This window comes from Sander vitreus, chromosome 6 (assembly GCF_031162955.1).
Source record: "Sander vitreus isolate 19-12246 chromosome 6, sanVit1, whole genome shotgun sequence".
In the NCBI taxonomy this organism is placed as follows: domain Eukaryota; kingdom Metazoa; phylum Chordata; class Actinopteri; order Perciformes; family Percidae; genus Sander; species Sander vitreus.
Genome location: NC_135860.1, coordinates 32,053,226 through 32,069,973, shown reverse-complemented (window position 1 = coordinate 32,069,973; position 16,748 = coordinate 32,053,226). Strand labels below are relative to the sequence as shown.

At 41.6% G+C, this 16,748-nt stretch overlaps 1 protein-coding gene across 1 annotated transcript; it reads right to left on the bottom strand.

The window, feature by feature from the left end:
• Positions 1-3,733: 3,733 nt before the first annotated feature.
• On the bottom strand, positions 3,734-16,632 carry mtdhb (metadherin b). The gene is made up of 13 exons (XM_078253770.1): positions 15,972-16,632; positions 15,599-15,718; positions 14,851-14,932; positions 13,508-13,681; positions 13,035-13,085; positions 12,703-12,837; positions 9,173-9,259; positions 8,586-8,654; positions 8,337-8,482; positions 6,804-6,920; positions 6,124-6,222; positions 5,587-5,713; positions 3,734-4,758 (listed from the first exon to the last, which is right to left on the bottom strand). Exons 1-13 carry the CDS (start codon positions 16,299-16,301, stop codon positions 4,694-4,696), a joined length of 1,602 nt encoding a protein of 533 aa, XP_078109896.1. The 5' UTR covers positions 16,302-16,632; the 3' UTR covers positions 3,734-4,693.
• Between the last annotated feature and the right edge of the window lie 116 nt (positions 16,633-16,748).

Genomic DNA, 16,748 nt, shown 5'->3' with positions numbered 1-16,748 from the left:
TATTTTTGAGGTCAAACGTGGCTGCATGCTTCATAGAGTACTGTGAAGCAGTTGTCTAAGTGACTGGACTTGACGTGTGTAAGAAAAAGGAAAAATGATCCTAAATTAAAAAAAAGTTAAATTATAATTTTAAATGTTCATTATATGGACTTTGACACTTGATGAACGAAAATGTTGTCCCAATGTTCATTTTAAAATAGACATAAAGCAGTGGATGCTTTGGAGCCATAGACTGTTAATATTACACAGTCTATGTTTGGAGCCCAACACACTGACCTGTCAATCATGACAGAGGCTTAGCTGTACTGTGTATATTAAAATAGCCGTGAACTTGTGAACTCGGCCGAAATTTGGTCCGACCAAAAGAGGTGGTCTCGGTCCGGATCCAACTGAACCATGGTCCGGTTCGTTTATAGTGTGAAAGCATTTTTTGGATGGTTCGGACTTTCGGACAAAATACATGAAGCTCTGGCAGGCTCTCATCGTGTTACAAGAAGCTCCTTTAAGGAACAGATCAGTACTTATGCTGCGTTCATGCCACCTGGGAATAACAGGGACCGCCCCCGTGGTTACGTTGTTTTTCCGACTGCCAGCGTTCACATCATAGATATACATAATAAAAGCCTTTATTATGTATATCTATGGTTCACATGGCCGGGATGCGAGTCTGCGAGAGCAGCAGTTAGTAAGAGAGAGCAGCAGTCAGTAGGAGAGAGCAGCAGTCAGTAGGAGAGAGCAGCAGTCAGTAAGGGAGAGCAGCAGTCAGTAGGAGAGAGCAGCAGTCAGTAGGAGAGAGCAGCAGTCAGTAGGGGAGAGCAGCAGTCAGTAGGAGAGAGCAGCAGTCAGTAGGGGAGAGCAGCAGTCAGTAAGGGAGAGCAGCAGTCAATAAGGGAGAGCAGCAGTCAGTAGGGGAGAGCAGCAGTCAGTAGGGGAGAGCAGCAGTCAATAAGGGAGAGCAGCAGTCAATAAGGGAGAGCAGCAGTCAATAAGAGAGAGCAGCAGTCAATAAGGGAGAGCAGCAGTCAGTAAGGGAGAGCAGCAGTCAATAAGGGAGAGCAGCAGTCAGTAAGGGAGAGCAGCAGTCAATAAGGGAGAGCAGCAGTCAATAAGGGAGAGCAGCAGTCAGTAAGGGAGAGCAGCAGTCAGTAAGAGGAGAGCAGCAGTCAGTAGGGGAGAGCAGCAGTCAGTAGGGGAGAGCAGCAGTCAGTAGGGGAGAGCAGCAGTCAGTAGGGGAGAGCACTCCGACCCAGAGAGAGGATATGAGAGGACGGGGAAGCCCGTCTACAAACCAATCAATCAATTATAAGTATCTGGAGACACAGCTCATGTACAGTGGGGAGAACAAGTATTTGATACACTGCTGATTTTGCAGGTTTTTCCACTTACAAAGCATGTAGAAGTCTGTAATTTTTATCATAGGTACACTTCAACTGTGAGTGACGGAATCTAAAACAAAAATCCAGAAAATCACATTGTATGATTTTTAAGTAATTCATTTGCATTTTATTGCATGACATAAGTATTTGATACATCAGAAAAGCAGAACTTAATATTTGGTACAGAAACCTTTGTTTGCAATTACAGAGATCATACGTTTCCTGTAGTTCTTGACCAGGTTTGCACACACTGCAGCAGGGATTTTGGCCCACTCCTCCATACAGACCTTCTCCAGATCCTTCAGGTTTCGGGGCTGTCGCTGGGCAATACGGACTTTCAGCTCCCTCCAAAGATTTTCTATTGGGTTCAGGTCTGAGACTGGCTAGGCCACTCCAGGACCTTGAGATGCTTCTACGGAGCCACTCCTTAGTTGCCCTGGCTGTGTTTCGGGTCGTTGTCATGCTGGAAGACCCAGTCACGACCCATCTTCAATGCTCTTACTGAGGGAAGGAGGTTGTTGGCCAAGATACATGGCCCCATCCATCCTCCCCTCAATACGGTGCAGTCGTCCTGTCCCCTTTGCAGAAAAGCATCCCCAAAGAATGATGTTTCCAACTCCATGCTTCATGGTTGGGATGGTGTTCTTGGGGTTGTACTCATCCTTCTTCTTCCTCCAAACACGGCGAGTGGAGTTTAGACCAAAAAGCTCTATTTTTGTCTCATCAGACCACATGACCTTCTCCCATTCCTCCTCTGGATCATCCAGATGGTCATTGGCAAACTTCAGACGGGCCTGGACATGCGCTGGCTTGAGCAGGGGGACCTTGTGTGCGCTGCAGGATTTTAATCCATGACGGCGTAGTGTGTTACTAATGGTTTTCTTTGAGACTGTGGTCCCAGCTCTCTTCAGGTCATTGACCAGGTCCTGCCGTGTAGTTCTAGGCTGATCCCTCACCTTCTTCATGATCATTGATGCCCCACGAGGTGAGATCTTGCATGGAGCCCCAGACCGAGGGAGATTGACCGTCATCTTGAACTTCTTCCATTCTTTCTAATAATTGCGCCAACAGTTGTTGCCTTCTCACCAAGCTGCTTGCCTATTGTCCTGTATCCCATCCCAGCCTTGTGCAGGTCTACAATTTTATCCCTGATGTCATTACACAGCTCTCTGGTCTTGGCCATTGTGGAGAGGTTGGAGACTATTTGAGTGTGTGGACAGGTGTCTTTTATACAGGTAACGAGTTCAAACAGGTGCAGTTAATACAGGTAATGAGTGGAGAACAGAAGGGCTTCTTAAAGAAAAACTAACAGGTCTGTGAGAGGCAGAATTCTTACTGGTTGGTAGGTGATCAGATACTTATGTCATGCAATAAAATGCAAATTAATTATTTAAAAATCATACAATGTGATTTTCTGGATTTTTGTTGTAGATTCCGTCTCTCACAGTTGAAGTGTACCTATGATAAAAATTACAGACTTCTACATGCTTTGTAAGTAGGAAAACCTGCAAAATCAGCAGTGTATCAAATACTTGTTCTCCCCACTGTCTGTGATGACAGCAGGACGTAATTTAGTTAGTAGCTCGTTTCAAGCTAGAGACGCATTTGATTAGCATGAAAACAGATCCCAGAGAACGGTCGACTCGGTACATGCTATTAACCCCTAGGTTCATTTTGCGCCGGAATTGTCCTTTAAATAAAACTATTTGCAGCATTAACTCCGATTTTTCAGGTATAGATTTCATTTTGAAGACAATAGTTTTTTCAAAACATTAAAAACGTCTTAACATGAATCCAACTGTTCTAACATATTAGCAAATATAAATCCCCAGTGATGATAGGCTTACATAGGTAAGGTAGCTATCCAGAGATAAAGGTAATCCTGAGGTTTCACTGTGCCACATGGATGTTTAACATTAAAACATGATTTATAAAATCATGTCAACAATTATTAGGATTGTTTATTATTTGAATAGCTTAGTATTATATGCAAAAAAGGTATGTATAGAGGCTTTAGGCCACCCTACACGTTACTGTAGGCCCAGTTTATTATGCAACTTCATTTTATACACTATATGCTATATAATATATATAATAATATCTGCTCTCTCAGTTAAGGGGTCCTTGGCTTAAAAAAAATGGAACTTAAGGGAAAGTTTGCTGATTTATTTTGTACTGCCATGTTACATGCAGATAATTGGCGCCAGTACCCGAAGGTCCACAATTACCCGCCGATAAACCCCAACTGGATGAATCGCTTCAGATGGGTTGAATATCGGCAACTTTCCCCCTTCAGCGTTCTGCTTAGCTCAGAGCTACTGCAACCATAAACAAACAACTACATAAAGAAGCACAAATATAGAAAAACTGGCCTTTATTTAGTCTTTTTACATATGGCTTTAGCTTTTCTTTTATTACAAACAGATTTTACAAAAGGTTGTGAAGACTTTAAATCAAAAGGTGGAAAATCATGAAGAGGCTGACGACACTGCGATGGTACATCTACAATCACAGGCTCCCACACGGCTCTGGCCACAGAGCAGTCACAGATAGTAAAAACAGCAAGGAAACAGTTGTCTCGAAACACTGCGGTGCAACATCAGACAAGGGACAAACCAGATGGACTGAGTCAATTGAAATATTGTAGTCACAGATAAGAATGCAAAAATACAGAGCAGACAGGTTTCTCTTTTCTGCACGCAACCATGCTTACGTCTCATTTGTCACAAAGGTTTACACCCCCGTTGAGACGTCGTCCTAAAATAACCATTTGATCACTCAGCTCTTTTTCTCCAAACTGCGATCACTGTACCATCTTGACTCAAATGTAAGAGCAAAAAAAGAATAATTAATAAGATGACTGCCAAAGCAAAAGCCAATTTAACATTATGGCCCAGTGTTAAGTGACCTGAAGCATGTTGACCATTTTCATTCTCTACACAGTAAACTCCTCTCGTTAGCCACCACAACATCACATTTCTAAACATGATCAGTATTTTCTACATCTAATTACTACAATACAGCTCTTTCAATCAGTTAATTTGATTCAGTGGAATTAGAAGACCGTCAACCGTATCAAATGCATACTTAAAAATCATTAACGACGCATTACATTAGATTGCACTGCATCTAGGTTCAGTTTTCAATGATTCATCGACTGAGCTTGGCGGGTATAAAAGTTCTTTCATTTTCCAGACTAGGTTTTAAGGTTTAAGTCCATCATGAAGACCTTAGTTCAAAGTTCTTGTCACAAAAGGTGTTGCATAAACAGGATATCAAGTCTTTTGCATACAGAGGTCTGCAGAATGGACTCCGTCTCATGTTTCTCTCCTCGCCTTTTTCTTCTTTGCCGGCTTAGGCGCTTGGCTCTCCTCAGGTTTTTCTGTGGAAAAACACAGAAAAGGCAGATTAGTAACATAACTCTAAACATGTGATTCACATGGTTTGATACATTTTCAAAATTTCACAAAGGCCATTTCAAAATCAATGCGGTTCACTGCTGAGAGGAGATTTAACTAACTTCTGTTATCATTGTTCTTCAAAAAGGGTCAATCTAATATGATGGCTGAGAGTGATGCTACAGCAGCATGATACAGAGAACACAAGGCCAGGAAAGAGTCCCACCTTTAGGGGAGTTGAATTAATCAGCTTCTGGTTCAGCTTAAAAGGACAATTCCGGCGCTGGGATGTCTTTTCATGCTAATCGAATGTGTCTCTAGCTTTAAACAAGCTACCGCAAACCGGTGGTTAGCTGCTAACGCTAGCTTTCGGGGCATTAACTCAAATTTTTCCATGTTTAGATTTCATTTTGAAGACAATAGAAGCAGTAAGTTTTAAGCAAGATAAACTGACATTGAAAGTCTGCCACACAACCGTGAACTTATAGAAAACAGTTTTCAGTAGGATGGCCTATGTTACCAAATTCAACACAGACCACACTAGATAACAAGATATTAAGCAATGGGCATTTAGGGGTATCATGGCATTAAGCACCATGACTGAAAAAGAAGGCATGTACATTTTTCAAAAAAAATAAAAACAGTGAAGTCATTAGAGAGCCTTGTTTTTGGGGAGAGGAGAAAGCTGTTTAAGGGCTGGGAAGGCCTCAGTCACTTCCTCCACCTCCATAAATGACTAACCAACCCAACATAGCCTGGCTGAGATATGTGGTAACACTGTTCTATCGTACTAAGGTTTAAAAGGGGCTTACTTTGTTGTGTTGGAGCAGAAAGGTTGTTCTGCTTGGCAGTGGGCTCTCCATCAGTTGGCTTCTGTGGCACTTGTGTGACAGGGGGTTTCTGGGATATGTTGTCCTTCACTGGTTGCTCCACTCTGGCCTAGAAGAAAAAAGGGAAACATGGTTAGTCCTGGTCAGCTCAGCAAAAGATGAATGACTGAAGCAGTTTCAGTCCACCAACAAAATAATACATATGGTAAATTCACATTTATATAGGCCTGTAACAATTATTACATTTTTTTTTTTTTTTTTTACATAAATCGTGTCTTTGTTTAACCGCAATGAATTGCTAACATTAGCTAAGGTCTTAAGGCATATGACTGGTAGTTGTTGATTTTGTTTAGGTATGCCTAATTGAATAAGTGATTATTGTTCGGACAATTAATTGTATAGCAAAATTTGGAATTGTTCCAAAGCTCTATTACTCTCAATGTAACTTGACTGAATGAGCAGTTTTAGATACACACTGAACACTATTCAAACCCCCTGCACTATATTAGCACCACTGACCTGGACAGCAGCAGCTCTGACAGGCTGGACAGCAGCAGCAGCGTTCTCCTGCTTCTTCACCGAGGCTGCAGGTGGCGCCTCCTTCTCTGGCTCATCGCCCTTAACAGGACACAAGCCAAGTTTACACCGTTTTTCAGTATTTTTTTGCCCCCAACGGTTCCTTCCAGGCAGCGCTGCCTGGAAGGCACCAGGATTAGGCACTGGTTATGGTTAGGGCTAAGGTTAGGGTTAAGTGCCTTGAAGGCAGCGGTTACAGCGCTGCCTGGAAGGAGCAGTTGGGGGTAAAAACACCATTGAGCGTTTACACCGGACTGTGCCGTGAATTCAAAGGACACTTGAGAAATGTCAAACACTAATATCAATTTTCTGATCACAAGGGGCAAGAGAATAAACTGGCTTCTTGAATGCCAAACATAGAAAAAAAAAAAAAAAGTCCTCTGGTAATAATAATAATAATAACAACTTAGCAATACATTATTATAGGATTATACAGGTTTGATGCAGCCTGTAATATTCGTATCAAAGTACACAGCAACGAAGCCTTGTACATCGAGGGTGTGATTAGTCATACTACATTCAGGTTTTCTTGATTTTTATACTCCAAAATTTGCAAAACAAATCTATCTAATAAATCTATTTCTGCACTGTATGTGTATGTGTGTATTCTCACGATCAGTTACCTGGCCAGAAATTCCTCCCTCCTCTGCAGCCTTCTTCTTCTTCTTCTTCTTCTTTTTAGTTTTGGCTGCTCCATCAGCAGCAGTCTCTCCCTTGTCCTTCTCATCGTCCTCATCGTCCTGACAAACACATCAATAAGACATTACTCGGGACATTTTAAAAACATAAGCAGCAAATATGGCAATAACAGTGTGAACGTGTTAAGGAACAACTCTTCATTCTGAACAAGAACTGCAGAAACTTAAAATGGAATAAAGAGACTTCAGTTATACAGAGTATTTAAAGCCACAGTGTAGATTACCTTAATTTCTGGCACTGTGGCAGACAAATCCTGCTACGTTTATGTTAATTCTTAATTTTGTCAACAAAAATCTCTCAATTGTACAACAGTCATTGCATTCATACCCATGTTGTACAGCCTACACTATCATATTTAACTTTACTGTAGTTTTTTGACCACACTAATTCAATTTGGGATAAAAGAACCTTTCCTGGGCGCCATATATAGAGGTTCACTCCTCGATGCAGCGGCCGCGGGTTCGACTCCGACCTGCGGCCGTTTGCTGCATGTCATTCCCCTTCTCTCTCCCCTTTTCATGTCTTCAGCTGTCCTGTAAAAATAAAAAGGCCTAAAAAATGCCCCAAAAAATTATCTTAAAATAAAAGAACTTTTGCTCTTCTTTATATTTATCCTGTTTATATGCATTTTTTTTTTTTTATATTGCCTTGTTTTTTTTGTTTGTTTTTTTTTAAAATCATTGTTCAGGAATCTGACAAAGTTAAAGCAGTGCAATGGTTAATTGATGGTGGCTCTGTTAAAGCCAGTAAGTGCAGGATTTTAAAATCTCTTACTACCACCATCCTAACATTTATGTTCAGAAATATTCAAATTGTGTTATTCATATCATTCATGATATTAATTATGTAGTAATCAAGTATTTCTCATGCTATGACAGGACAACATTTCTGCTATGAAAGTCTTTGCGGTGTGTTTAAGTGCAACTCTTTGGACAAGACAAAGGCGACGTGAGGAGACCGTGCAGTCGGCCTTGGTCGCCACTAGTTCTTGCCCGTCTGCCTGGTGTGTCAGCATCCTTAATCCCGACAGAACAACGTGGGGAATCTTTTGCCTGCATGCACTTTTTTGAGTTCAACATTGTTGAAACTGAGCAGCTAATTTTGGTAGTTAGAGCAACAAGTTAGCAGGCCGACGAGTGGTCAGTGTTGCACCAGGAGTGTGCGAGGAGAGAAACGCAACCGTTTAATTAAAAACCGAATACCTACCCAGCGAACAAATATCCAAATAGTCCAACCCTACTTATTTTGATGCTAAGATTTGTACATTAGTAGGAATTTAGCACAACATGGAAATGAAAGCAGTGCTTCGTTTATTTAAATGTGAAAGTGCAACAAAATAATGATGTCCCTTGTGATCATTTTGGCCAAAATCGTGCAGCCCTAATTACTGGGTTTGTTATTTATATAACTTCAAGGTAACTCCCATAATGCTTTGTCCCGAGCCTGGGCATACTTACAGCTGCTCCAATCAAAAGGTTCACCTTGGCGGGCTCAGGGAGGGGCTGCTCCGAAGCGGGAGGGGGCTCAGGAGTGGGCTCTTCATAGTTGCCCCAGGCTTCAGAGGGGGCGTTCCAATCAGAGCTAGGATCGACTGAACCACCATCTGAGAAACACAAAGACCATCAGAAAATAGTTACTAATGTAAAGGAGTATCAGAACTATAAAGTGAAATAGAGCAGGTGAAGAAAATCACTAATGCTGCTTACTGAGTCCAGACCACTCATCGTCCCCTCTGGGCTGACTGAGCCAGGGCAGCTCGCTCACAGGCTGGGGCTCTACCAGGACACAACAACAATTACTCAACCTGCCTTCCACAACCAACGCTTTGGACAACTATGCCGTCTAGGGCAGAGGTGGAAAGTAAATTAGAATTACTCACATTACTGTACTTGAGTAGATTTTTATTGTGTATTTTTGCAGTAGTTATTAAAATCTGTAATTTTACTTAAGTAGGTTTTGTTTGAAGTATTGTACTTAATTTTAAATCACAGCCGTTATTTACAGAAATAAAAAATTATCTCTATATCGTTGTCTGTCAAACTAAAATCCAAAGCGTCTTTGTGCCCTTATCGAATCGCAAAAGACTGATTTAATGAAATAAATAAAAGTAAAGTATAAAGAAGATACTTTTTAGTCGAGTAGATTTTTTTTTTACCAGTAATTTTACTTGTTCTTAAGTAAAAGTTCAAAGTAATAGTACTTTTATGTTTTTGTACCCTTTCCACCTCTGGTGTAAGGGTGCGAGCCAAGTTAAACCACCAGTTGCCACATCACCAGTTTATTGTCTACTTACCAGCAGCAGTACCAACACCCAGTCCAGTTAAAGACACCAGATTTAGCTCTGTTGTGGGCATCCCCCGGTCAATCACAGTCCACGACTCTGAAACACACATATTTCACAGACACTAGGATGTCAATATTCAACAAAATTTACTTTCACTTATCAGCACTCTGTTTAGACTTCAAATAACTGTTCCCTGGCATTGTGCAGAGCTGTCAAGTATTTATTTTTTTTCTAAAATTTTTTAGGCCTTTATTCGACATTTATAGGACAGCTTAGACATAAAGGGGGAGAGAGGAACGACATGCAGCAAAGGGCCGCAGGTCGGAATTGAACCTGCAGCCGCTGCGGCGAGGGCTGAGCCTCTGTACATGGGGCCCACGCGCTACCAGGTGAGCTATCCAGGTGAGCTAGCCAGGTGCCCCCTAAAACAACTTTTAAAACGTACACGTTCCACCAAAACAAGTTCCTCCGAGCCTGTTCTGCAGCGACACCGTGGCTTTTCTCCGGTGACCCAAGATGATTCCGATTGGTTTAAAGAAATGCCATTAAACCAGAGCACGTTTTCCTCCCATCCCCGAATGCTGTGTGGAGTAGCCAGACCCTCCTCCAGCACGCTTTGGACGAGGGTCTGGCAAAGTGATTACTACAGATGGACTAACCATGGATAAAATAATAGATGAATAAATTAATGTCAGTGAATTTGTAACTAAGTTTTCTTTACTGTACATTACCTGAGAAATGGCAAATGAGAACAGAGGGGCAGAGTTAAATCTTTCTGTATAAAGTCATTACACCTCCCATCTTAATGTAGACATGTGTTGAGAAAACCACCAATCTCACAACGAGGTCCATTTAGTACCAGTTACCCAGTTGTCTTTGAATTGTCAAGAAGATCATGTGATGAAGATCATGTGATATGATCGAAAGCTCAAGCCAGGCAACTAAATGATCCTTGAGGTGAGCTGGTTTCCAAGACCCAGAATTAACTTTAAATCTCAGATAAGTTTTTATCATATTGTTTTACAATGTTTTTCAAATTAAGTTCTGACAGTTGGATTAGGACAGTGACTAAGAAACAGACTTTCACATGTGGTCAAATGGTTGTGAAATTTGGCATCCCCAGACAAGATTTCTTCCGATATTTTCAGATTAGGAATTATACAGGTGCTGGTCATATAATTAGAATATCATGAAAAAGTTGATTTATTTCAGTAATTCCATTCAAAAAGTGAAACTTGTATAATGTATACATTCATTCCACACAGACTGATATACTTCAAGTGTTTATTTCTTTTACTTTTGATGATTAGAACTGACAACTAATGAAAACCCCAAATTCAGTATCTCAGAAAATTAGAATATTGTGACAAGGTTGAATATTGAAGACACCTGGTGCCACACTCTAATCAGCTGATTAACTCAAAACACCTGCAAAGGCCTTTAAATGGTCTCTCAGTCTAGTTCTGTAGGCTACACAATCATGGGGAAGACTGCTGACTGGAAAGCTGTCCAAAAGACGACCATTGACACCTCGCACAAGGAGGGCAAGACACAAAAGGTCATTGCTAAAGAGGCTGGCTATTCACAGAGCTCTGTGTCCAAGCACATTAATAGAGAGGGGCAAGGGAAGGAAAAGATGTGGTAGAAAAAAGTGTACAAACAATAAGAATAACCGCACTCCTGGAGAGGATTGTGAAACAAAACCCATTCAAAAATGTGGGAGGAGATTCACAAAGAGTGGACTGCAGCTGGAGTCAGTGCTTCAAGAACCACCACGCACAGACGTATGCAAGACATGGGTTTCAGCTGTCCCATTCCTTGTGTCAAGCCACTCCTGAACAAGACACAGCGTCAGAAGCGCCTCGCCTGGGCTAAAGACAAAAAAGGACTGGACTGCTGCTGAGTGGTCCAAAGTTATGTTCTCTGATGAAAGTACATTTTGCATTTCCTTTGGAAATCAAGGTCCCAGAGTCTGGAGGAAGAGAGGAGAGGCACAGAATCCACGTTGCTTGAAGTCCAGTGTAAAGTTTCCACAGTCAGTGATGGTTTGGGGTGCCATGTCATCTGCTGGTGTTGGTCCACTGTGTTTTCTGAGGTCCAGGGTCAACGCAGCCGTCTACCAGGAAGTTTTAGAGCACTTCATGCTTCCTGCTGCTGACCAACTTCATGGAGATGCAGATTTCATTTTCCAACAGGACTTGGCACCTGCACACAGTGCCAAAGCTACCAGTACCTGGTTTAAGGACCATGGTATCCCTGTTCTTAATGGGCCAGCAAACTCGCCTGACCTTAACCCTATAGAAAATCTATGGGGTATTGTGAAGAGGATGATGCGATGCGACAGACCCGACAATGCAGAAGAGCTGAAGGCCACTATCAGAGCAACCTGGGCTCTCATAACACCTGAGCAGTGCCACAGACTGATCGACTCCATGTCACGCAGCATTGCTGCAGTAATCCAGGCAAAAGGAGCCCCAACTAAGTATTTAGTGCTGTACATGCTCATACTTTTCATGTTCATACTTTTCAGTTGGCCAACATTTCTAAAAATCCTTTTTTGTATTGGTCTTAAGTAATATTCTAATTTATAGAGATACTGAATTTGGGGTTTTCATTAGTTGTCAGTTATAATCATCACAATTAAAAGAAAACACTTGAAATATCAGTGTGTGGAATGAATAGACATTATACAAGTTTCACTTTTTGAATGGAATTACTGAAATAAATCAACTTTTTCATGATATTCTAATTAGATGGCCAGCACCTATATACTGCATAGCACAACCTTAATTGGTAATCTTGAAGTATCTTCTCTTGAAAAATGCTTGTTTCAAACATTTGGGAAAAGGTCTATCAGTCTATTCTATGTAGCTATGCGTGCTGAGCCACCTCTGGCTTTGCCAGGGCTTAGAGATAAATGGGAGAGGGACCTTTCTGTTACCATCAGCGACAATGAGTGGAAAGATATTTTGTCATCGTGCCAAAGCAATACAATTTAAGATTATACACAGAATGCATATATCCCCAAACCGTAGACATTATTTTAACCCTATTCTTTCACCCATGTGCCTTAAATGTAAAACAGAGGTTGGTACTTTATCTCGAAAAAGGGCCAACTGTTAAGGGTTGGCATAAAGTGCTGTTTGGGTTAGTACCACTGGAGTACCGGACATGCATGTTACATTCAAAGTCAAATCAATTCTTTAAAGATTGGGAGCCATATTTGAATTATTTGGAACCTGATGTTTCTTCCATCTTGCTACAGGGATTCCATGAAAGATCTTGATAAGAGAGCGCTGATTTCCCATTATTTGTATAACTTTTGGTTGTATGTATGTAACTGAGCCAGTGTTTTTGGTTTGTTTGTTTGTAATCCTTGTTTTATTTGTTGTAAATGTGAAAATTAATAAAAATATTTAATAAAAACTGACACTGCAGCCGATATAGAGGTTATCAGGCATTAATGGAATGCCATAACGTGCTTGCACTAACACATGGGTACAGAAACCGAGCAGTTTTAAGTGGGAAAACATTTTTACCATCGATCTCCGCTCTCCACAGGGATGCTGGTTCTCTACTGGTTGTCCAGGGGACCGTCTTTGAAGCAACAGTGGGAGCCGGAACCTTTACAGCCATGTCAGTCACACCAGCCGCCACCACCTCACTGCTGTTAACTAATACCCGGGGAGACACTTGATACTCAGCCAAAATAAACACAGATCAGGTTGGCAAGACATGATATATGGGAGTTCCCAGTAAAGCATGTGAACTTTGGATTGATGAAACTATTTTGCATAAATGAGATATCAATGCCTGGGGTGTCTGAATTGTTAACCAGTCAATGGGTGAAGCATTTCCTGCTGATAATTACCTAGAGATACAACAGCTTCAACCTTGTCTGGCTTCACTTTTGCGGATTCTCCTGAAAAGAGAGAATAAATAAAAAAAAAAAATCAATAAATGCCAAGTTCTCATGACAGCCTATTAATGAAGGAAGCACACACAAAGACTAAAACTCATTCTGGGAGTCAATTAGATCCACATAAAGCCTGTATTTATAGCCCCTCCTGTCAACAAGAGACCAACCAAACGCAACAACAGCCTGTACAGAACAGACAGAAACATATCTCTCTCTCTCTCTAGGTGCCATATTAGGCTGTTTTTCCAAGATGGCCTGGAGGGGTTTGTGCTTCACATGAATGTATACAAGTAAAATAAAAAAAAAATAAAAAAATCACTGTTGCAAATTCATTCCTTCTTCCCAATTTTAAAACTTCTCAAAAGAAGAATATCACAGCCTTAATAAAAAATATACAGGGTTTTAAGAGGTCTTTTAAGAGCCACCTTTTTTCTTCTTTTGGCTGGCAGATGGGGGGGCTGCAGAGGCCTTGGGCTGCTCTGGGGGAGCGCTCACAGGTGTGCTCCCCCCTCCAGGACTAGCTGAGCCATCACTGGAACCCTTGTCCTTCTTGCGTTGCTCACGCTTCTCCTTGTTGCTGACCTTGGTCTCCCACGTGCCTGAGAACCATTGAGTGCAGCATGGAATTAGTTGCAAAATACTCACTATGGGATTAGTGAGGAAATATGGCATGATTAGGCAGAATAGATGCAAAGAATGTTCAAATACAACACACTAAATACATGTTGCTGAGAAAGAGAGTCTAAGGCAGGTCCCATTCTAACGCAATATATCAAGTATAAATCAAGTTTTTTTTAACCCATGGTCACATTGAAAATATATTTATTTTTTTTAAAAGGAGAATTTCGGTCAATTTCAACATGTAGCTCTGTTTGGAAATGTGGAGTGCTGTCAGTAGCGAGAAAAACTAAACCAAATCAGTGCTGCCTACACCGTGTTATCCCCCTGCTAGCGTTAGCACCCAACAGGCTTAAACAGGGCAAGTTTTAAACATGTTTTTAGCCTCTAAACATGCTTGAAATGTCATTACAAGTGCCTACCCATGTGCAGTGATTCCTTCCGAGGGAACACAGCAAATTTGACTGGAATATTGGATTGTAGGAGTTCGACAATCGACTAGTGTGGACTTGACCGGAAAACAGGAAATAAATAGAGGTATGTGCACTGGCTGGATTAACACAACTTTTATGCCTTTCTGTCACATCTACAGCAGTCAGATTCACTGTGTTCACTCGGAAGGAATTACTGCACATGGGTAGCACTTGTAATGACATTTCGAGCATGTTTAGAGGCTTAAAACACATTTAAAACTTGCCCTGTTTAAGCCTGTTGGGTGCTAATGCTAGCAGGAGGATAACACGGTGTAGGCAGCACCGATTGTTTTAGTTTTTTTTGCTACTGCCAGCACTCCAAATTTCCAAACAGAGCTACAGGTTGAAATCGACGGGAATTCTCCTTTAAGTACAGAAGTCATTACTATGGAGGTGTCTGGTTACTGAAAATGTTGGCTTACTACAAAACTAAAGTAACGACAGGCCTCCTCAAAAAAGTGACACCATACACAGACATCGTTTTGACCAAAAACCCTGAATTATGATGATTCATATTTATTTTCTCTTTTTCTTTTCCATTTCTTTTTTAATATTGCTTTTATTATGCTATGTATTCTTTTTCTGATTTGACTATGTTTACTGTTGTTGAAGCACTTTGGATACCTGCTGGTTGCTGTATAGCGCTATATAAATGAATGTTGATTGATTTATTTCACCTTCTTCTGGTTCTTTGCCATCTGCAGTCACTGCCTTGGTCTCCTTTACAGCCTGTTTGGCCTTCTTCTTTGACTTCTTTAACTAGAAAAGAAACGGTGGGTATAAAGTAGAAAAGAAAGAAAACTATCTGGGATTGTGAGACTGGGTTTAAAGAAGCAGGGGAAGGGCTACAGCGGAGATACTAGACAGCACATTATATTTCACCTCCAAGAACAGCAACTGAGCAAGCTGACCCATGCTGACTGAACCATAGGCAGTCAATCAAATCAGCAAGCCACATCTATTTATAAGTGAAATTACACCCACTTTCCAAGACTCCCTAAATGTGTTACATGTCCTTTTTGTCAACACTATTTCCATCTCTTAGTGTATGCATAATTACATATTCTGCCTCCAGCACCTTCAGGATCACAGTCTGTGTTACTTTGTGGTATCCAGATGGTGGCATTCAATGAAAGGTTGCACCTTGTGCTGTTCTAAGCCAGGAGCCCTCCTCCAAGATTTTGCTGCATCTGCAAGTTAAAAACTGTAACCCAACACTGGTAGCTAGCTGGTCTGGTTACATCATTTCAGGGTGACAGTGAGAAAAGGTTGTTTTCTGGACTGCTTAACATAGAAGACTACCCGAAAAATAATGATGTGACTTACAAGCAATGGTAGCGAACTGCAAACATTTATACAAACATAACCTGGGTTGGTGTCTGGTGTACGCGTGTGTTGCCATATGTCTTTGATACAACAAATTACCTCTGCAATCTTTTCAGCCTTGACTTCAGGTGGGGGCGGCTGGTGATGTGGCACTGTCTCTTCTGACACTATGGCTTCTTCCTGTGGTTCAGCAACAGCTCTTCCATTTGGTTGGGCTTTCTGCAAAGCACATGTAAAGACAAAATGTAGAGGGCCATGACAAATGTTTTATTTATTCCTTTCAAGCTATCAAAGTGTAACACCCTCCAAGGCTAGCATAGTCAGGTCGGACACTAGCGTGAAGCTAGCTACGGTTTTTGCCATGACATGAGATTTAACTGTCACTGTCGTGTTAGCTTGACAACTAGCCTTGCTAACGATACGGCTATCAAGCTAGGTAAGGGTGTAGACTGGTTTAATTTATGCTACGTGCCTTTTCTGCCTTCTTCTTCTTTTTCTTCGGTTCCTCAGATTTGCCAGGTTTACCGAGACCCCGCTTTACTTCAATGCCGTCGTCTACGGGGCATACAGCGGGTCGTTTCTTGAAGAGAGACCGGCAGGCTGAGGCCCACAGAGCGACCATCAGCACCAGCCCGCTACATGCCGCTAAGAGGATCACCCATGGCGGAATAAGCTCAGGCTTCAGTCCCAAATCCACACCGAGTTCGGAGCGCAGCAGCCCCAGACCTCTGGACAACAGTTCATTCATACGATTTGTAAGCAGCTTGACCTGCTGAGAGGCCGCGTCCTGCCACTGCTCCATTTGTATTGTTTTTCAAACAGACCGATTAGTCACGCTTTGCTTGCCGTTATAACCGTTAGCTGCGCTAGCCTGCAGTGCTAGCTAAAATTAACGGAGCGACTTCGACATGATGGAAGACAATAAATTCATCCCCTTCTCCGCCAGCAACATCGGCCTAGCCAGACAGTCAGCTAGCTAGCTAACGTATTACTTGTTAAAACTGCGGTGACAAACTAAGTTAGCTTACTAGCCAGTAAGCTAGCCGATATCATCGCAAGATAATATGCCTCCGTTAGCTGACCACCACAATGTGACCGCGAGCAAGCAGGTTCACTTTTCATATGGCTCCGTTTTGACTGGAAGAGAAGCGTTGCCTTCACTGTCGCATGTAATGTGGAGAGTTAAGGTTGTAAATTGCAAACATCTTTAACAGCGTGTCCAAAAAGCTAATTTAAATAAAATAATTGT

What these genes read in the sequence shown, in the direction of transcription:
- mtdhb (XM_078253770.1), bottom strand. Translation starts at nt 16,301, where the DNA reads ATGGAGCAGTGGCAGGACGCGGCCTCTCAGCAGGTCAAGCTGCTTACA. An exon ending in AGAAGAAGAAGGCAGAAAAG is followed by an intron (nt 15,719 to 15,971) that starts GCACGTAGCATA and finishes TGTGCTTTGCAG; the next exon opens with AAAGCCCAACCAAATGGAAG. An exon ending in CGATGAGTGGTCTGGACTCA is followed by an intron (nt 8,483 to 8,585) that starts GTAAGCAGCATT and finishes TGTGTTTCTCAG; the next exon opens with ATGGTGGTTCAGTCGATCCT.